The sequence below is a fragment of the Phyllobates terribilis genome, unplaced genomic scaffold, assembly GCF_046119375.1.
Source record: "Phyllobates terribilis strain yellow unplaced genomic scaffold, ASM4611937v1 Scaffold_11__3_contigs__length_659146591, whole genome shotgun sequence".
NCBI lineage: Eukaryota > Metazoa > Chordata > Amphibia > Anura > Dendrobatidae > Phyllobates > Phyllobates terribilis.
In genome coordinates, this window is record NW_027362771.1 from 303,190,709 (window position 1) to 303,213,337 (window position 22,629).

Below are 22,629 nucleotides of genomic sequence, written 5' to 3' on the forward strand. Positions count from 1 at the left end.
TTATGGTCTGTGATTGTTGGGGGATTGACCCCCATTCCAACTTAATACACAGAAGGGTGTTGTGGCCCTTTTATTGCAGTTTCTGATATAATAGTACTCTCACTCACATTAGTGTCTGGTACTGAAGCTCTGCTGCAGCTCACAGATCTCTTATCTGAGTTGCAATAACTTCACATACATAAACATGATTCTAAGTGCAGTAGAGGGTCCACAGTTACCTTAATTCTACTTGGGCAAAGGACTTGGACTTGGGGGCTTGGACATATTTTCTTGCACAATGATAACTTATTCTAAGGATCAACTAACTCAACAAGTTTGTAGTCAGAAACATCACATTCTCTAACAGCTCAGATGAGCTCCTGAAGTGCAATGCAGATCCATCAACAAACTAGTAAGCATTATATACAATGGGGTTCACATATAGCAGTTGTGTCTGGCCCGTACTTTTATTCTTGAGCCAGGTATAACTGATGACAAAGTTCTATACAATATGCGCCATTTCACCATTCATAGCCGAACAGGGAAACACTGCTTGCAAATGCTTTTCTGTCTGAATTAGGAAGATGCCTGGTGTAACATCTAGTGCCACTATACAATGTATTCATAAAATGATGGGGGTATTCTCAAGTTTGGATGTTATCTCCTACCCATTGGTTGAGGGATAACTTCCTAATCGCAGGAGGTCCGACCATTGTGACTCCCACCAATCCCGAGAACTGGGGCTCTACAAGGCTACATGTGAATGGACAGCAATCATGTGCATCACTGCTCCTTTCATTCTTATGGGAGTACCGAAGACCAGCCAAACACAGCTCTTAGCTAACTCCAGTGGTACCATTAATCATGAGTGGACACAAACTGAAGAAGGACCCTGTGCAAAAACAATATATAGGCCCTTTGCAATCCAAGAGCTCATCGTAATGCATAATTCCACCTGCATTTGAGGTGGAAGTGGACCCCCTTACTTCTTGTGCCCCTGTGCGGCTTCACAGCTTACACTAATGATATGTCTGCACCAGCCAATAATAATGAACAGTGCGGCAGTGTGCATGATTAATTTCCGCTCCTGTCACACAGGGCTCTTTTGCGCCCCAGTTCTCAGGAGCAGTGGGGGTCCCAGCAGTCAGGATGTTATTCCCTATTAAATAGGGGATAACTTCCAACTTTGTGAATACCCCTTTAATGCTTGGACTTTATATATTTTTTATATTTTTGTACATGAAAGTTAAAATCAGAGCCCTTTATAAATATGTCTGTACACAAATGCTTTTTTTGCCATTTGATTGCATTTTTTATGCGTACATAAAAATTTAAAAAGCATGCAAGCCAAGTTTGGAGGCATGAATCTAGAATGAATTCAGTAATTCTCCACTATTGCTAACAATTGATAAGGGATGCTAATAATGTAATTTTACCTTAATATTTAAATACAGAATGTTCCAGTTAGCTATGACATTGTTTTCTTTGCAGTAGTTTTTATGTATGTAAAACATTATTGTTCTGAAAAGTTTTTTTTATAGTGTACAGAAGACTGTTTTGCCATTTTCAATTTTCCCCTTCATGAAATACTAAAAAAGCAAATTTTAATCTTGTTTCAGAAATACTAGTACCAGGGCGTAAACTCAATGTGTTTTCTTCCATTTGTGCAAATGCTCCTAACATGGAAGAGGAAATTACCCACAAATAAAAACAAGAACACAGATGAAAAAAGTAACAAAAAGGAATGAGACTGTAACATTTATAATATATTCATAGACATGAATGGACATGAAGGAGGTCAGTTACACAAATGCCAATTCCCAAGTTGCTACACTCTCTATACAGTACAATGAAGACGTGCCTGGACACAAATAAAATTGGTCGCATCTGAAAATTGAGAAATGGGTATCACCGCATCCCCAGTTTTCTGATAAGTGAGGATCCTGGAGGCAGGATTTGCTCCTACAGTATAAGGCATTAGTTAAAGGGATATTCCCATCTCCATGATCCTATCCCAATATTTAGTAGATGTAATAATAATAATATTAGCAAATTCTTTTAAGTAGAAATGTAGTATAGTTCTTCTGATTCGCTATGTCGCTTACCCCATGTGCAGGGCATTGCAGTAGCTTAGATATCCATGGCTACAACCTTTCATATACTGCTATTTCGTAGTTAGTTAGCTGTTAGTGGTTGTAACCATGGATATCTAAGCTACTGCATATGAGGTAAACGACATAAAGAATCAGAGCAACTATACTATATTTCTAATTGGAGATATTTGCGATTATTATTATTACACCTACTACACATTGGGATAGTATCTTGTTAATGGGTGTAACCCTTTAACCATTTATTGTACAATCAAAAAGTGTTCTGTTTTGAAATATATTACAATATCTAATTATAATTATCATTTTTTTTATCAACCTCTTAATTATCAACCTCTTTTCAGTTAAGTATTCAATCAAGGCATCTTTAAACATGGTCATATTCCAGTGTTTAATGGTAGTTATCATCTTTGCATATGCAAACCTTGCCATTTTTTGGATTTTGTGCGCAAAGTTACATTGGTACCATATACGTGAAAAATTATTTTCAAGCTCACATAGAAATTGTTAGGGCTCATGCACACAATGACTATGGGAGCATGTTGTTAGATCCCATAAATAGGCATCTATGGCCAGCAGGGCACATATTGTTCCTGTGTGAGTCTTCAATTTTTCTTGATGACTGCATTCTGCCTTGCCATTTATCAATATTTTACCATTGCATTTAAAGTAAATTCTTTAGGCAATGCTCTAACTTATGTAAGAACTTTTCCAGGCTGTGATAGGGTAGACAGAATAACATATATCACATACAATATATCAAATTTAGGATAAAACAATATACTTGATTTTACTTAACATATGCATGGCTCATGTCAATGGTGAAAATGCATTGCTAAGGATTCATTTGTACGGTACACAGAACCTGTCTACATTAGATAAGATGCAAACTGCTGGGGACAACCAAAATGGCATACAATGCTTTGGCTCATGCAATAAAGACCAACTGAGAACATGAATGGAGCAGTAGGAAGAGGAACGGTGCTTAGGGCACATGGGTAGGACGTCAGACACAATTCCTTCTAGGTTTCTGATTGTCATGGAAACAGAACAATACAAAGAAAAGACACAAAATAAAAACAGTACGAAAAAGGATACTGAATTATTCATTGTCTCATTGGCCTATGACTACATATAGAGTCCAAAGTATATTTGATGCAAATGTTAACATGAAAAGACTATAGCATATACCACACATATACTGCTCCTTTACATATTTATTACACATGATACTTACGAGTTATGAACACTGCAGTTATAGAAAACAAAGTTTGTACTGGCAAACGTCATCCCAGTTTCTTTGGACTTAAGTTGGAGCTGGACAATGTGATGGTCACCTAGAAAGAAGAAAAATAAATTACCCAAGTGAAAAATTCATGGATATTCCAACATTTAATAACAAATTGAACATTATAAAAGAAACTAATTTTAAAAGGAACAAGTCAACAGAAAACAACCTATTTTTCAAATCAGGTTTTTAAATGTAATTATTATTTTGGGAAAAAAATGGAAATGTTAATATGTTTCCATATCCCAAACTTTATTCCAAAAAATAATAATAATCTTGAATTTTTATCACTTTCCATTGGGCTTCTTTAGAGTTGAACTTCCTGTTTTATGAAATCCACACGTACATTAGCAGCAATGAACAGACTCAGGCAATATCTTTTGTATTGAAGCATCTAATGAGCATGTGCAAAGGTCATGGAGTCAGCTGTGACATTGCCTATTGTGATTATCAGCTGTGTATAGACGTGTTATCATTAATTTTATTTAGACCTCTGTTGATAAGAGAACTGCTTTGAACTGTTCCTAAAAGGACAGGAAGCATAAATCTAACATTGTCCCATGGGCCAGTGTGAAAATTTAAATATTGTTCATTTTGTTTTTTAGTAAGGATTTTGATATGAAAAAAACATGACACGTTCCTTTAAAAAAATAAGAAGCATCTGATTTTTCATTGCAGTAGTAAAAATAATGTAGAAATGCTTTACAAACTTCCAAAAAGTTATTTTGTTTAATAAAATAAGTAAAGCTCTTGAGGCTCCTCCAATGTTAATGTTTACTTGAATCACATGACTCAGTGGCCAACAGCGCTGGGATGTGCACAGTGACATAATGTTTCATGATAGGAAGTGGCTAGCACATAAAAACATTAAAGAGTGAAAGCACAAAATGGACACTTTGTAGTTTTCCTGATGAAGAAGTCAGATAGACTTTGAAATGCGTTGAGAGAATAAACCGCACTGCATTCTTTCTATCAAGATCCTTGTATTACTTATTTATTTACCAGCAGCGCAGCATAATTGCTTCTCCAATCTTTGTTTACCAGAAGATTTTTTTAGCATAAAACATTTTTAAAAGTCACAGAATTGTTGTGCAACTCAATGTTGCATAAACATTTTGTGACTTGTTATTTTCACAACCAGTGTCCACCAGAACCACTAAAATAGGCGGAGCATGGGCCTCTTCAAAAGTCATAACTTATGCCAAAACTGTATTCCAGTCCCTGACTGGAGTAATATGTCTAGTGAGGTGAACAGAGGTAGTGAAAAGATGCACCTAATTCATTGAAGGGAACCTGTCACCAGAAAAAAACACTATTAACTTGCAGGTATGGAGTTAATCTGCAGGTTAATAGCATTACTAACCTGCCCGGTGGCCTGCACTTACCCAAACACTGCGGGGAGAAAATTAACTTTATTCCTCCCAGCAGCCGCTGGTTCGGTCACCGCCCTGAGTATACAGAACAGCGGCTGTAACGGCACCCCCGCCACTGACTTACACTGGCTCTGCATTAGGGCCATCTGTCAATCAGGCCCAGGGGCGCTCTGAGAGTGACTAAACCAGTGCCAATGCCGCCTTCGTGACTGAAGCCAGAACACTGCCGGAGAGAATAAAGTTAATTTTCTCTCCCCAGCGTTTGTCTAAGTTCAGGCATTTTAGTAACGTTATTAACCTGCAGATTAACCCCATATCTTCAGGTTAATAGCGTTTTTTTCTGGTGACAGTTTCCCTTTAAGTGGCATTCATCTTTTAATGAATTAAGTGCATCTTACTCCTGTATGGCCATCATTAAGACTGGCACACGAAATGGAATTCTTAATGAATTGGGTTAGGTATATACAGTCTATATATATAAAATATTAGAATTACTACTTCCATTAGGTGACCCCAGAGTTCCTGTAACCTTTTTTTCTGTAGAGAATATTTGCATATTTAGATTCCCAGAGAAGGATAAGTCTCCTTACTCTGGCTTGACACTCTCCACAAGGAGAAACATTATTCCTTAGACCTCTTGTCCGAGGCCTTTTACCCAGCCAAATTAGACCTCTTGCTTTTGCACTAATGAGGGGCAAACACCTTGAAACAAGTACCAGCAACTGGAGTATTTAGTTTGGCTTCTTATGCTAAGCCATCTGGTAAGGCTCGTTAAAGGGTCAATATTGACTTTTAGGATTGCGACATCCAATAGGTGGCACTAGAGTTCTGGTCCTCTTCCTCTCTGTAGAGACTATTCACAGTAAAAAAATGTCATGCAAAACTGAACCATTTGTAAAATCATATTGTCATATAAGTAATAACTATTCCTCATTTATAACCCAATATATCAATATTGACCAACACAGCATAGCGAATAGACCTGTTCCTATGATATCATAGAACACAACCTAACCTGTTCCGTTACCGTAGAACAACATACATTCTTGTGATGTGAGATACAGTGTGACTTGTTCCGCAGTTGTAGTATGGATATACTTTTCTTAGTGAAGCCCATTCTTTCTCCGCCACCTTTTACATGGATAATTACATTATATATCTCCCAAACATAAATAAGCACTATTCACATTTTTATCCCTATTAATAATATTCACTTTGTTTAACAGAATCTTCTTCTGCAATTTTTCAACACACAAATGAATTCATTGCATAAAGTATTTCCAGAATCCCCCTTCAGTGGGCTACTGTATCCATGCACCTCCAGCACCCTTCTATGTATGAGGATATTCAATATTTTACGCATTCAGCTGGATCATTAAATCCAACGCAAATTCACTTTAGCTGAATGCCTCATATTTTTAGAATAATTATTGCTTTGGGGAAGAGTCTCAAACTATTTATACACGTAGCGGCTCATTGCTAGATTTTACTAGAAAGCATATCACATATTGCCAACCTCGGAATTTCTTACCAAACTCATTAGAATTCCAAAATGTTCAATTATTTTTAATTGTACTTATATGTCTTGGGATGATTTAAAAGACCAGTGACCTAGTCATTTAACTTTTATATAGTTTGTTTCTAGCTGCTATATTAGCTTTGCCCTCTCCAGACAATCGCTGCTGTCAGTGAAAGATATTCATGCCAAGTCCTCGAGAGCAAAGACCTCCTTAGTAGTAGTGCCCTGTTTTGGCTATTAAAGGGGGTCTGAAGTAGTCATTCACTTCTGCGACATTCATATGCCGAACTGAGGACTTTGATTTGGGACAAAACTTCTTTAGACAATGCTGTCTGCCTTATTCTATACTCTGTTTTAATCTGCTTTCTCTTAGAAAAATATAGAATATTAAACACAATAAGGGAGAAGTGGCTCTCAACTTAGTCAATTTTATCACTATCTAAAAGAACATTAAAGGGATTATCTGGCATTAGACTACAAGTCTTCAGTTGTTTTAAATGACTGCAAATTTATGGACTCTCAGGCAAAGCGGGCATGTGACCGCCAGTATGGGATTTGCTTACATGTGGTCACATGTCGACTAGACGTGCGCAACCTTACTCAGTACAAGTGTATTAAGCGAAGCTAGACATTGTCTAGTTGAAATGTGTCTGTAAATATACAAATTTCATACTTGAAGTCACATGAAGTCACTCCCAGCGTGGACACCAGAGAATGTGCAGTGTGAGGATTCACAAGTCTGTAATCTCATAGAGTGACTGCAGACTTGTACCCCAAGTCCGGACAACCCATTTAATGAGATCATTTTCCAGTCATAGCACATGTGACTGTTGTAGCCAATAACTGGACTTATTGGTCACATGCTGTCGCCCATGAAATGAAATCCAAGGGACCTGGACACTGCTAGGAGAGAAATAGCAGGACAATATGGGAGGTCATGGAAAAAATGAATACTGCATGGTTTAACTTTTCTCAGTGCCAGGTAATGGGTAATCATATGGCATGTAGTTTTAAACCTTGGTGCCACAAGTTCAAGAAACATATGTAAAGAGCATGTCCCTGTATATGTCCCACTAAGTTGAATGCAGGGAAGAAAGAAGATGAGAAAAACTCCTACTAATGAGTAAAAAATGATTTTTTTGTTTTGGTTAACTTGAAATCCATTGCGGCATTAAAGAACATACAGTTCTCGGATTGCCATACCAAGTTTTAGCTTATTTGCTTGTTGATGAAGATGATAAAAGCATAGAAGAGACTTGCATATGGGATGCACATGGGTGAATAAAAGCTTTACTGCCATTATTTTCGGAAGTAAACTGACAAACAGAGAAGAGTTGCGATAAACAAGATTCCACATTCTGTACATGTGGAAATGCTTAGCTTTCATTTATAACAAAAAAATGTAACACAAACTTAGTTTTGATGCTTTAAAATAGTTTTGAAGGCTTGCAAGTACTTAGTAAAGAAATGTGATGTTCCTTTTCAGTCATTTCTCTTTATATTGTTTACATTATGTACTGATTGTAAAGTGAACTGTAAAAAAGACCAATATATGACTGCACAAGCAATATATCCAATGCATTACAATGAATGTCTATAGACAGATTACTCCAAGTCTGTGCAATCCATGAAGATAATGGTAATGGATGTCTTGTTCACCTGTACAGTGATACCAGATTTACAGCTCTGAACTTTACCTTATGCATTATTTAAACGGCATTGGCAAGTCAGCACCCATACTCGGGGGCAAGAATAATGGCATTTTACAGTTAAGTTGGCAAGCTAAATGAATAAAAAGGATACATCTATCAAACACATGGAATGTGCCTTAGTTTTGTCTGCAATTTATTCTGCACACATACTATTCTGTATCCTTTGCTATGTGAGCAACCGCTCCTCTTACCACAGGGAACTGAAACTCTGTACTTGCCAACTTTCTGTCATTATCAGACACTGACCCTGCACTTGGTATTTCCTCCCGGGAGGCTTTGCTGGATTCTTTCGAAAGACATCTTAACAAAACACTAAGGGCAGCCAAGTGTGAGACCTCCATATGATGAATAGTTATTCAGACCAGGCACACAGTACGACTTTAGATGAATTAACCACTGCACCTAAAATCTATTTCCTGTTTCACCAATTTAAGCAATTAAAGGGACTCTATACTAACACTAGTGCACACCAGTGGGTAGCATGAAAAATACAATTTTATTAAAGCTTCAAAGCTGAAAACAACATAAATTGTTCAAAACAAGTAAAAAGCGCCATTGTACATGCAAAAATCAAATCTGATAAGTGGCTAGAAATAGTCCCTATCTCTTGTAAGCAAGGGTCCTTAGCCAGTGAAAGAGTACCACACATCATAAAGTGCAATTACATAGTGCATACAGCATGCATGTATCAAAGCTGATTTCCCAAAGCTAGAAATAATATAAAATCCAACATCAAGCAGCAAATTGTGTTAGTACAAAAAATAAATACTATAGTAGATCACAAAGACCTTGGAGGAAGTAGCGCAATGGTGCTTTTTTCAGTGTTCTCAATCATTGGTGTTTCTTCTTTGTGTTTTGCATTGAATCTTTAATTTAATTTTTCATGATATCCACTATTTAACTTCTTCATTCATTTAATTTATTTTTTATTTAATTTATTTCAAACATTGTGTTTTCTATAAGGTCACTAAAGACCTTTGAGGGGCATTTCAATATTTAAATACATCTTTAATATTGTTAATTTCTCCTGTAACTGAGTTTGGCAGTTTAGCCCCAAATTCAGCCTACTGCTTGAAATGCAGAGCTGATATGGGTCTGCTAAGAACCAACAGCCTCCAGTCCCTCTCAACACCAAGTAATCACATGATCTACAGGACTGGAGGAGGAAGCGATGTTAGAGCTTCCTTTACTGTATACACAAAGCTAGTTCAGTTCTGTGTATACAGCAATCAGAAGACAGAGATGATAATAAACCATCTCTGCCTTCCCTGTGTAGAGTCAAGACTAGCGTTGAGCGAATTTGTTCGGCATTTCAAATTCAGGTTTGTGTTCGGGGTTCCGGCTTGTTCGCGCCAAAAAATCGGCTCCACCCACAAACATCCCTGATTTGCTACGATGTCATGCAGATGTTATCTGGGGTCTATTCCCCATAGAGGGGTTGTCTGTTAGGTCTGACTGCATGGATGTAAATCAAGTTGGAATGAAATAGATAAAATTCACATAAGATATTTTTCTATAATTTTTGTTTTCTCAATTTACCAGTTGTTACCACCTACAACCAGCAGCTATGCCCAGGATCTTCTCATTGTGTCAACTACTGCTTTACATTGGGGCTGTCATGTTGCACTCACTGGTCACCTCATGTCCCTCGCCTGTAATTACTCACAGTTGTTGTCCTTTGATAGTTGATGAAATAACATTTCCTTTAGGACCTTGCTCGTTCATAGCAGTCTGTGTTTCCTTGTCATTAGAGTGGAGAACTTTCACACTATTCTATGTCTGATCACTACTTTTACACCCTAGTCCACCTCTAATGCTTGCATCATCTTTCATCCTATATTCTGCATGTAGACATTTTACATGACAGCTTTTGTATTTGTTACTCTTTAACGATGGACCCCTTTAGTAAATGATATAATAGACTTCCTACTACCAACATTCACTGTCTCATCAGAATATCATCAAAGAAGATTCTAGTCTTGTTCCAGATATAAAACAGAAAAATACTATTTGCAATATTAGCCTAAGAAACAAAATTTTCAATACTCTCTTTTTCAGAATTAATTTTCTTATGTAAGTAAATGGATAAGTGTGAATATTTCACTATGCGAATTTCCTGCATTTTTTTGGTTTATGCCTAAATCTGATTCTTTAAGGATTCAATGCACATCATCTCAGCTGTAAGGAACTCTTAGAGTTAATTAATGACAATAATTCTATAAAGCAGCACATGATTAAATGCAAGCTTCTGACCCAACTGACCCCAAACCTCAATTATTTTCCTTCTCTTCCAAATGATTCATTAATCAATCATTTCAAATTGACCTTGACAATTAATCTATCTAGAAGAAGTTTACTGTGTAAATTTACCTGTCAGAGTATTATGCTGCTGCCCATCTGCCACTTGTTGTTTTGACAACCCTGCTAAGAGGTTCTTATTTAATGGCTGAGATGATTGACGACAAATGTTACGTGACACATAAGTGCGGACTGAGACTGAAGATGGACTGTTAAATCTTTAGGCACATCAGTGAAGTCTAAAACTAAAGAAAACTATTGTGTTCTGTATGTCAAAAGCCCAGGTAAATTTATGGTAGTAACTGTTCTATGCATCATGTTGGACGATTTTAGTTGACAACCTGATGACTTGTAGCAGAAATAATTGTATGTTCCAACAAATTTAGCTCTTATTAATAATATTGAAATTATATGTTACACGATAGTTAAAGGAGTTTCCAATACTATTATATTGATGTTATCCTTAGGATAGGTCATCAAAACTAGATCAGTGGAGGTCCGATACCGGCGCCTCCACCAATCAGATGCTACCAGCTCCAGCATCTGCCAGATGCAAACAGTGTACAAAGAAGAACTCTTTTGTTCTGCTGCACCTTGTAGTGGCTGCTACAAAGTAATGCAGATTAGCTCCTTTTTAACTGCTTCCCGACCGCCCACTGTACATAAACGTCAGCGCTAGCTGGGCTCTGTGCAGCGCCGACGTTTATAAACGGTCGGTGGTCCCGCAGCCCTCAGGACCCCCAGGGTCCTGCAAGCGCTGCGGGTGTGGTGCAGAGCGACAGCTCTGACAGGGGACATCATCGGGACCTGATTGGATCAGGTCCCAATGATGTTAACCCTTTGCTATCTTCTATATGCCGCGATCTATAGTGATCGCGGCATTTAGAAGATAGTGAGAGGAGAGGGGGTCGTCCACTTACCTCTCTGATGGCTCCCTGATGTCTGACAGGACCTGCCGTTGTCATGGCAGCCGGAGGTCACATGACCGCCTCCGGATCTGCCATATATGGTGTCCTGCTAGGCTCAGCCTGCAGCTGAGTCTAGCAGGAGACACAGACAGTGTGAAACTGTCAGCAGAGATCTCATGCAATGCAATACATGTCTATTGCATTGCATGAGAACAGTGATTAGAAAAATAAAAATTAATGTCCCATACAGGACTAAGTAAAAATTAAAAAAAAGAAGTCTAAAAAATGTTTTCAAACTGTTTAAAAAAATCACAAAATAAATAAAAATAAATAAATAAAATATTAAACCAATAAATCCATATATTTATGCAAAAACAAAAAAAGTACACATATTTGGTATCGCCGCGTCCGAAACAACCCGATCTATAAAACTGTCACACTAATTAACTCCTTCTGTGCACACCGTAAAAAAAAAAAAAAAAAATGGAGCAAAAAACTATGCTTTTTTATCATATCGCCAAACAAAAAGTGGAATAAAATGCGATTAAAAAGCAAAATGGAAATAAAAATGGTATCGCTGAAAACGTCATCTTGTTTCGCAAAAAAAAGCCACCGCACAGCTCCATCAGCCGAAAAATAAAAAAGTTATAGCTCTCAGAATAAAGGGATGTAAAAAAAATATTTTTTCTATAAAATTGTTTTGTGTAAAAGCGCCAAAACATTAAAAAAATATATACGGTAAGTATAGTATCGCTGTAAACATACTGACCCGAAGAATAATGCTGCCTTATCACTTTTACTACACGCAGAACGGCATAAAAAAAACTCAAAAAACAATTCCTGAATTGTTGTTTTTTGTTCATTTTACCTCCCAAAAAATGGAATAGAAAGCGATCAAAAAATGTCATGTACTCAAAAATAGTACCAATAAAAACGTCAACTCGTCCCGCAAAAAACAAGCCCTCGCATGACTCTGTCGGCTGAAATATGGAAAAATTATAGCTCTCAAAATATGGCGATGCAAAAACTAGATTTTGCAAAAAAAAAGTGTCTTTTAGTGTGTGACAGCTGTCAATCCCGATATCAATCTGGTTATACCACATGAGGAACGGCGTAAAAAATAAATAAAACCAATTCTTCACCTGCTACTGATTTGTTTATTATGTCTCCCAAAGATCGCAGTAAGGCTCTGCTCACATTTATCCTGCGCTCTGCGCTGAGCACTTACACTAGAGTTTCCGTGTAAATCTCTGAAATACGTGATTCAGACGGAACCCATGATGGAAGATTCCCTGTAATTGCACAACAAATTTCATGGTGCAATTTCTCCTGTTACCCTTATGATAATGCAAAATTAGGGGATGAAAAACATTTTTTGTGGGAAAAATGTGAAAATTTTATTTTTACGCCTCAATATTACAAACTTCTGTGAAGCACCTGAGGGTACAAGGTACTCCCCACACATCTAGATAAGTTCCCTAAGGGGTCTAGTTTCCAAAATGGTGTCACTTTTGGGGGGTTTCCACTGTTTAGGGACATAAGGGGCTCCCCAATTGCGACATGGCATCCGCTAATTATTCAAGCAAATTTTACATTCAAAAAGTCAAATGGCGCTCCTTCCCTTCCGAACCCTGCCGAGCACCAAACAGTGGTTTTCCTCCACATATGGGGTATCTGCTTACTCAGGAGAAATTGCTCAAAAAATTTCATGGTGAAATTTCTCCTGTTACCCTTATGATAATGCAAAATTAAGGGATGAAAAACGTTTTTGTGGGAAAAATGTGAAAATTTTATTTTTACAGCTCAATATTATAAACTTCTGTGAAGCACCTGGGGGTTCAAGGTGCTCACCACACATCTAGATAAGTTCCCTAAAGGGGTCTAGTTTCCAAAATGGTGTCACTTGTGGCGGGTTTCCACTGTTTAGGCACATCAGGAGCTCTCCAAACGCAACATGGCATCTGCTAATTATTCAAACAAATTTTACATTCAAAAAGTCTAATGGCGCTCCTTCCCTTCTGAACCCTGCAGTGCACCCAAACAGTGGTTTTCCCTCACATATGGGGTATCAGCGCGCTCATGAGAAATTGCACTACAAATTGTGTAGTCCATTTTTTCCTGTTACCCTTGTGAAAATAAAAAAATTGGGTCTAAAGTAACATTTTTGTGAAAAAAAGTTAAATGTTCATTGTTTTCTTCCACATTCCAAAAATTCCCGTGAAACACCTGAAGGGTTAATAAACTTCTTGAATGTGGTTTTGAGCACCTTGAGGGGAGAAGTTTTTAGAATGGTGTCACTTTTGGGTATTTTCTGTCATAAAGGCCCCTCAAAGTCACTTCAAATAAGATGTGGTCCCTAAAAAAAATGTATTTGTAAATTATGTTGGAAAAATGAGAAATCGCTGGTCAACTTTTAACCCTTATAGCTTCCTAGCAAAAAAAAAATTTTGGTTCCAAAGTTGTGCTGATGTAAAGTAGACATGTGGGAAATGTTATTTATTAACTATTTTGTGTGACATATCTCTCTGATTTAAGGGCATGAAAATTCAAAGTTTGAAAATTACAAAATTTTCAAAATTTTTCACAAATAAACGCAAGTGATATCGAAGAAATTTTACCACTATCATGAAGTACAATATGTCACGAAAAAACAATCTCAGAATCAGGGGAATCTATTGAACCTTTCCAGAGTAATTACTTCATAAAGTGACAGTGGTCAGAATTGAAAAAATTGGCCCGGTCACGAAGGCAAAAACAGGCTCTGGCGCGAAGTGGTTAAAGAAAAGGAAACCTATTTTTGGGGGGGATGGGGTACCTTTTGTGGGGTAAATGTAAAAAGAAATAGGAAACTGAATTTCAAAATTTACACCTAATAGTTGGCTATAATTTTATTACAAGTTCTTTTCAAATCAAGAGAAAGCAAAGTGAAGAAGGGTATAAAATATATTATGACAGGTGATAAATATATGAGGCAGGAGCTACATGTTTACCAGTAGCAAACCAATATAGTTAGGAAGTGCGGCACTCCAAGATGTGGTTGGTGCTCAGTTAGGGTCCCAATTCATTAATATAATATAGAAAAGAATCCGGCAATCAAAATAGGATGCTTGTAAAGAAATTCTTTTAATGAAGTGGTCCAGTTTCAGGCTACAAGTCAATAATGTTTCGGTCAGACAGACCTTTATCAAACTTACACTGGAGAGTGAGGTCACGGTGAACAGAGTAAGAAACAGCCCTGGACAGGGTGCAGAGTATCTAACCATTTGTATCTAACCTATAGTCATTAATCACAGCTGTACCCAAGTGGAGCTTCATTAAAAATGCTTTAAACAAATATCAAAAATACAGTATTTGGCAAGCATTGTGTGGTTTAGGATGGATGTGATAGACTAACAATGTATGCTGATGGCATTAGCTCTGCCCCAGCCTTAGTCCACTTGTCACAATACATATACAATACATAGTAGAGTATTGCAGACAGATATTCAGAGAAAGGCCAAAAATAACATTCCATTTTTAAGACAAGATTTCAAAGGATGAACTCACTTCTTCAGGTCTATAGCGTTAAGAACAAATTCTTTGCAGATGTCAAAATGAATAAGGCGACAGTAGAAAACTCCAGCCTTTGATGCTAACTCTTAAGTACACAATAGATAGAAATATCATCTTTGTCGCAAGAGAGTATCAGAGGCAAGTTTGTAAAATATAGGATAGTATGTTTATGGTAGGCTATTTGGAGTCAATAATTTACATTAGTATGATATATTCCCTGTTTATCACAGAAGTACAGGAAGGACATTAGTAAAATATTCGTATCATTCTAAGCAGAAATCAATTTTTAAAGCACCATCTCAGCTTTTTTTTTTTTTATTGCAGCGCTGGAGTGGTGTCACTAATCTAAGTTCCCTGTACCTTGTATCATACTAACCAACTGCAGTCTTCATCTGTTCCCAGCGCCACTCAGTGCGTTATCTGCAGCGATCCAGAAGTCACAACTAAATGTAAGTCTATGAGACCCAAAATGAGGCCAGAATGAGGTTGTCATAGACTTACACTGAGAGCTTGTGAACGTTACTTCTGACTTCCGGTCAATCAGAAGTTGCAGTCACAAGATTGCGAATCAGGATTTGGGAGGAGAGCTGGGAAATGGTGAAGACAGCGGCTGGTAAGTATAATACTAAAGTCAGAGAACTTAGATTAATGGAACCACTCCTGCAATGAAATAATAAAAAACCACTGGAGTGGTGCTTTAGCGTGATCTTAACAAGCATAATAGTATTGGTCACTCATTATAAATTGTTTCTAATGTTTTGCAAACATGATTTATCAAGTATTTTAGTTAATTGAACCTACGGTAAGTTTTTGCGATAATGTTGATGAAGTACCACTTCATAAATGAGCCTGGTTGATTGGATCTACTAAGGAGCATGTTTAAAGCCCTAAGACTAATTGTTGAAATAAAAATGCGTCTTAAATCTTCTTAATAAATAAATTCGAACTCCCGGAAAAAATCTTAATTTTCTATTCCCTTAGCTATATGTTCATTGTATAATGTGCATGTGTTTAAATACTTATAAATTGCTGTCTTCTACCATTCCTAGCATTGTTACAATCCTCTTCTAAATCATATGACCACAATTCAGACTATCCGGCTCATACAGCATTTTCTGTAGGGACTTGGAACAGTGGCTTTTTCAATGTAAGTCTATGAGATGGGAAAGCAGCTAACAGTCCTCACAACAGATGAATTGCAGTCACATGGTTCAGAAGAGAATTGGAATGGCACTATATTTATAGACATATACTGAGCACGTGTATAGACATATATATACAGTAGGGAAAATAAGTATTTGATACACTGACAATTTTGCAAGTTTTCCCACCTACAAAGAATAAGAATCTAAATAAGAATCTAAAAATAAAAAAACAGAAAATCACATTGCATGATTTTTAAATAATTAAATTGCATTTTATTGCCTGAAATAAGTATTTGATCACCTACCAACCAGAAAGAATTCTGGCTCTCACAGACCTGTTAGTTTTTCTTTAAGAAACCCTCCTACTCTGCACCCATTACCTGTACTAACTGCACGTGTTTTAACTATTTACCTGTACAAAAGACGCCTGTCCATACACTCAGTCAATCTCACTCCAACCTCTCCACCATGGCCAAGACCAATGAGCTGTCTAAGGACTCCTGGGACAAAATTGTAGACCTGTACAAGGCTGGGATAGGCTACAGGACAATAGGCAAGCAGCTTGGTGAGAAGGCAACAATTGTTGGCACAATTATTAGAAAATGGAAGAAAGACAAGATGACTGTCAATCTTCCTCGGTCTGGGGCTCATTCAAAATCTCATCTCGTGGGGTAAGGATGATTCTGAGAAAGGTCAGGAATAATCCCAGAACTACAGGGGAGGACCTGGTCAATGACCTGAAGAGAGCTGGGACAACAGTCTCAAACATTACTGTTTATACACTACACCATTATGGATTAAACTTCTGCAGGGCATGCAACGTCCCCCTGCTCATGCCAGCACATGTCCAGGCATGTTTGAAGTTCGCCAATAACCATCTGGATGATCCATAAGAGGCATGGGAGAAGGTCATGCGGTCAGATGAGACCAAAATATGACTTTTTGGTATGAACTCCATTCGCCGTATTTGGTGGAAGAAGAAGGATGAGTACAACCCCAAGAACACTATAAAACCTATGAAGCATGATGGAGGAAACATCATACTTTGGGGGTGTTTTTATGCAAAGGGGACAGGACGACTGCACCATATATAAGGGACGATGTATGGGGTCATATATCGTGAGATTTTGGCCAACAACCTCCTTCGCTCGATAACAGCATTGAAGATGGGTCATGGCTGGGTCTTCCAACGTGACAATGACCTGAAACACAAAGCCAGGGCAACTAAGGAGTGGCTCTGAAGCATTTCAAGGTCCTGGAGTGGTCTTGCCAGTCTCCAGACCTGAACCCAATAGAAAATCTTTGGAGGGAGCTGAAACTCAATATTGTCCAATGACAGCCCCAAAACCTGAAAGATCTGGAGAAGTTTTGTATGGAGGAGTGGGCCAAAATCCCTGCTGCAGTGTGTGCAATCTTGGTCAAGAACTACGGGAAACGTCTGACCTCTGTAATTGCAAATAAAGGTTTCTGTACCAAATATTAAGTTCTGTTTTCTATTGTATCAAATACTTATTTCATGCAATAAAATGCAAATTAATTATGTAAAAATCATACAATGTGATTTTCTGGATTTTTTTTAAGATTCTGTCTTTCACAGTTGAAGTGTACCTACCATAAAGATTATATACTCTCCATTCTTTGTAGGTGGGAAAACTTTCAAAATCAGCAGTGTAACAAATACTTATTTTCCCCACTGTATATACACAACGGGTAAAATAAGTATTGAACATGTCACCAATTCTCTAAGTAAATATATTTAATTTGCATACTCATGTACATAGCCTAAGAGAAGTCGATTACTGGAGGTACTGTATGTTTCAAGGAAAATACCATGTTATTTAAATGTGTTAATGACTTTACCCTCAATAAATATAATCTGAAAATGCTGAAAATACAAATTGCATATTTGATCACAAGTAATAATTAAATTCTCACCCGTGGGGTGTAAGGAAAACAAGAAACCATGTGTGTGGTATATGGGTAGGTGATATATTAACACAAAACAACTAATGAGGTAGAGGATTTAAAGCAACTAGTATGATAAATGTCTTTAAATACAGAAATCAGCTGTCTGTCAACTTTCCTAATCTCTAGTTCCAATTAATACCTTTTCTAATGCATAAATACTGAGTCTCCATTTAGTGTGGTCTTCACAGTGTGTCTGCTGGGTGCATTTAATATGTATATACAACCTACTGAAAATCACAGTTATCTATTTGTTTCCTTTTCCAGTCAATCTTTATTTAAAAATGGAGCCCATGGGAAAGATAATAAAGGATTTACTTTGTAAACTTTGATTCTAACCTCGATTAAGCGAGAATGCACCTTCAAGGCCCAAAAACCTTTCAAGCCATTTTCTGTTCTCTGTTTTCTCTCCCAGCGTGAAAGCAACATATTTGCTTCCTTTACTGTTATTGACTGAAACTGACCTTTTCCTTGTTCTTAATATTTTATGTCGTCTTTGCTGTTCTACCTTTGTTATATGTCTACTGCATAGGATTCCTTCTAGGTACTAGCTCGCAGAGAAAAAACTAGAATCAATGTCTCAGGAAAAGAAAAAAGAAAAGCAATAAAAATGCTAAATAAATATAGTCATATATCATTGACATCTACTGTAAAATGTCATATTTTAAATGGTTCAGTCTAGTTAATATAAGCATACCATTTAAGTCTTGTAAAATGCAAAAAAAACAACAACATGGAGCTCAAAATACAATGGAAGAAAAGAAACATTGCCTTTGTTATTTTCTTACCGTTTTCTGTTATGATACGTGGAACTTCCTTTTCTGCTGGGGAAATACATCGGATTTGGTTTCCAACTACAAGTCCATCCATCTCTGAGAGATCTTCAAATGTGCAGTTGACACCAGCAGACAACTCCGGTACATTGTAGGCTTCCAAAACTAGCTGTAACCCATAGAATATAAACATATTAGCATCATAATTCAAGTGGGACATAAAAAGGAAGGGGGAAAAGAACAAAAGAAGGTACAGAAGATTTAAATATATTTATTACAATCTTATGGAGCCCTACAGTATATGGACAGTCTATGTATTAACACTTGACAACCAGGCACTTCCCCCATTTATCTTTTTTTTTTTATTTTTGGTTTTATTTTTGTGTTATTTTTTGGGGGGGTAAATTGGTTTTATTTATGTTACTTTCTTCTTTAACAAAATTAATTTAGCTTTTTTTGTAATGATATATTTCTGTATGAATTTTATACAACCAATGTACTTTTGCAAACATATAGTTTTCTTGCCCCAGTTAAGTTTACCAAGTTAAGGGTAAAATGTAAGAAAATAATGAAAAACAACACTTTTAAATATTTTTTAATCTTATGTTTATAACGGTATGCATTTATTTTGATATGTGACAACTTTAAGATACATGGGACAGAACTATACATGTATACATATTCACCTTTTTATATACAATGTTGTATCACCCAAAGGTCAAGGCATTTTCATTATATGTTTAATTTTTACATTACTATTTGCCCTTCTAATGAAACAGTTATTTGTGAAGAAAATAGCTTAAGGACAATGTCATCTGTCACAATAAGAGATAATCTTAGTCTAATAAGATATAACTTATTATAGAGGTCAATAGAACCAGTTACTTGGTTACAGACATATTCCCTGTGTCACTTAGGCTTTTTTTTCATATTTTTCAATCTGCCTCTCTCTTCTTCCCGTTGAATTTATTTTTATTTTTGGCAATTGTCCCATTTATTATGGGTAGATATACGTTGTATATATTACAACAATGACTACTAAGTAATCCCTGTCCTACATCTAACTCAATGGGAGACTGTCAGCATGCAATGACTGTTCAAACCACCCTTGGCGTGATCAAACAATTCAATGCACTTTTCTACCTTCTTGTTTTCCCATCTGTTTCTGCCCCCCTCTTCTTTGATTGACAGCTTTAACTTTACAGGAGCCAGAGAAGGGCAGAAAAATAGATAAAAACAAGTAGATGGGAAGGTGCACTGAACTGTTTGGCCACACCAAAGATGCACTGAATACCTGTGCTTGGTTTGAACAGTCATTTTGTGCTGACAGACTCAATTTAAAAAGAAACTGTATTAAACATGAGACTTGGGTGTATGGGTGGACAGTATGCTGAACTTTAGTGACCAGTGTCAGGCAGCTACTGCCAAGGTTAATGAAATAATGGGATGCACTAAAAATAAAAAGAAAAGAACATAGTTTTGCCTCTATAAAAATCTCTAGTGCGGCCACACTTAGAGTACTGTGTACAATTTTGGTCTCTCATAGCTGCACTTGAGAGAGTGCAGAGAAGATCGACCAAGGTCATTAAAGGAATGGGTGGTCTGCAAAACCAAGATAGGTTACTAAACTTGGGGTTATTCAGTTTGGAAACGTGAAGCCTTAAGGGCGATCTTTATATAATGTACAAATATATGAGGGGTCAGTACAGAGACCTTTCTAATGATCTTTTTACACCCAGACCAGCAACAAGGACAAGGGTGCATCCTCTACGTCTAGAGCAAAGAAGGTTTAATCATAATCACATACGCGGATTCTTTACTGTAAGAGCAGTGAGACTATGGAACTCTCTGCAGAATGATGTTGTAATGAGTGATTCACTACTAAAATTCAAGAAGGGCCTGGAAGCCTTTCTTGAAAAATATAATATTACAGGTTATGGGCATTAGATTATGTAATGGGGTGTTGATCCAGAGAACTAGTCTAATTGCCATATGTGGAATTGGAAAGGAATTTTTCCCTTAATATGGAGCTATTAGTGTCTGCCCCATGGGGTTTTTGCCTTTCTTTGAATCACCATGTTAGGTTAAAGGATGAACTCGATTGACTTAACCACTTCGCACCAGAGCCTGTTTTTGCCAATTTTTTCAATTCTGACCACTGTCATTTTATGAAGTAATTACTCTGGAACGCTTCAACGTATTTCCCTGATTCTGAGATTGTTTTTTCGTGACATATTGTACTTCATGATACTGGTAAAATTTCTTCGATATAACTTACGTTTATTTGTGAAAAAATCGGAAATTTGGCGAAATTTTGAAAATTTTGCAATTTTCTAACTTTGAATTGTCATGCCCTTAAATCAGAGAGATGTGTCACACAAAATAGTTAATAAATAACATTTCCCACATGTCTACTTTACATCAGCACAATTTTGGAACCCAAATTTTTTTTTATTAGGGAGCTATAAGGGTTAAAAGTTGACCAGCGATTTCTCATTTTTCCAACAAAATTTACAAAAACATTTTTTAGGGACCACATCATATTTGAAGTCACTTTGAGGGGTCTTTATGACACAAAATACCAAAAAGTGACACCATTCTAAAAACTGCACCCCTCAAGGTGCTCAAAACCACATTCAAGAACTTTATTAACCCTTCAGGTGCTTCACAGGAATTTTTGGAATGTGGAAGAAAAAAATTAACATTTAACTTTTTTCACAAAAATGTTACTTTAGACCCAATTTTTTCTATTTTCACAGGGGAAACAGGAAAAAATGGACCCCAAATTTTTTTTGTGCAATTTCTCTTGAGCGTGCTGATACCCCATATGTGAGGGAAAACCACTGTTTGGGCGCACTGCAGGGTTTGGAAGGGAAGGAGCGCTATTAGACTTTTTGGATATAAAATTTGTCTGAGTAATTAGCAGACGCCATGTTGCGTTTGGAGAGCTCCAGATGTGCCTAAACAGTGGAAACCCCCCACAAGTGACACCATTTTGGAAACTAGACCCCTTAGGGAACTTATCTAGATGTGTGGTGAGCACCTTGAACCCCAAGGTGCTTCACAGAAGTTTATAATATTGAGCTGTAAAAATAAAATTTTCACATTTTTCCCACAAAAACGTTTTTCATCCCTTAATTTTGCATTATCATAAGGGTAATAGGAAAAATTGCACCATGAAATTTGTTGTGCAATTTCTCCTGAACACGCTGATACCCCATATGTGGAGGCAAACCACTGTTTGGGCGCACGGCAGGGTTTGAAAGGGAAGGAGCGCCATTTGACTTTTTGAATGTAAAATTTGTCTGAATAATTAGCGGACGCTATGTTGCGTTTGGAGAGCTTCTGAAGTGCCTTAACAGTGGAAACCCCCCACAAGTGACACCATTTTGGAAACTAGACCCCTTAGGGAACTTATGTAGATGTGTGGTGAGCACCTTGAACCCCAAGGTGCTTCACAGAAGTTTATAATATTGAGCTGTAAAAATAAAATTTTCACATTTTTCCCACAAAAACGTTTTTCATCCCTTAATTTTGAATTATCATAAGGGTAATAGGAAAAATTGCACCATGAAATTTGTTGTGCAATTTCTCCTGAACACGCTGATACCCCATATGTGGAGGCAAACCACTGTTTGGGTGCACGGCAGGGTTTGAAAGGGAAGGAGCGCCCTTTGACTTTTTGAATGTAAAATTTGTTTGAATAATTAGCGGACGCCATGTTGCATTTGGGGAGCCCCTGATGTGCCTAAACAGTGGAAACCCCCCACAAGTGACACCATTTTGGAAACTAGACCCCTTAGGGAACTTATCTAGATGTGTGGTGAGCACCTTGAACCCCAAGGTGCTTCACAGAAGATTATAATATTGAGCTGTAAAAATAAAATTTTCTAATTTTTCCCACAAAACCATTTTTCATCCCTTAATTTTGCATTATCATAAGGGTAACAGGATAAATTGCACCATGATATTTGTTGTGCAATTTCTCCTGAGTACGCCGATACCC

At 37.1% G+C, this 22,629-nt stretch overlaps 1 protein-coding gene across 1 annotated transcript in view; it reads right to left on the minus strand.

The window, feature by feature from the left end:
- The window catches only part of PLXNA4 (plexin A4), a 1,035,275-nt gene that overhangs the window by 294,133 nt on the left and 718,513 nt on the right, over positions 1–22,629 (minus strand). The window contains exons 7-8 of the mRNA XM_073652480.1: positions 18,639–18,792; positions 3,328–3,427 (exon numbers count right to left, since the gene is read on the minus strand). Coding sequence (XP_073508581.1) covers positions 3,328–3,427; positions 18,639–18,792 — 254 coding nt within the window. The remainder of the gene's footprint in view (positions 1–3,327; positions 3,428–18,638; positions 18,793–22,629) is intronic.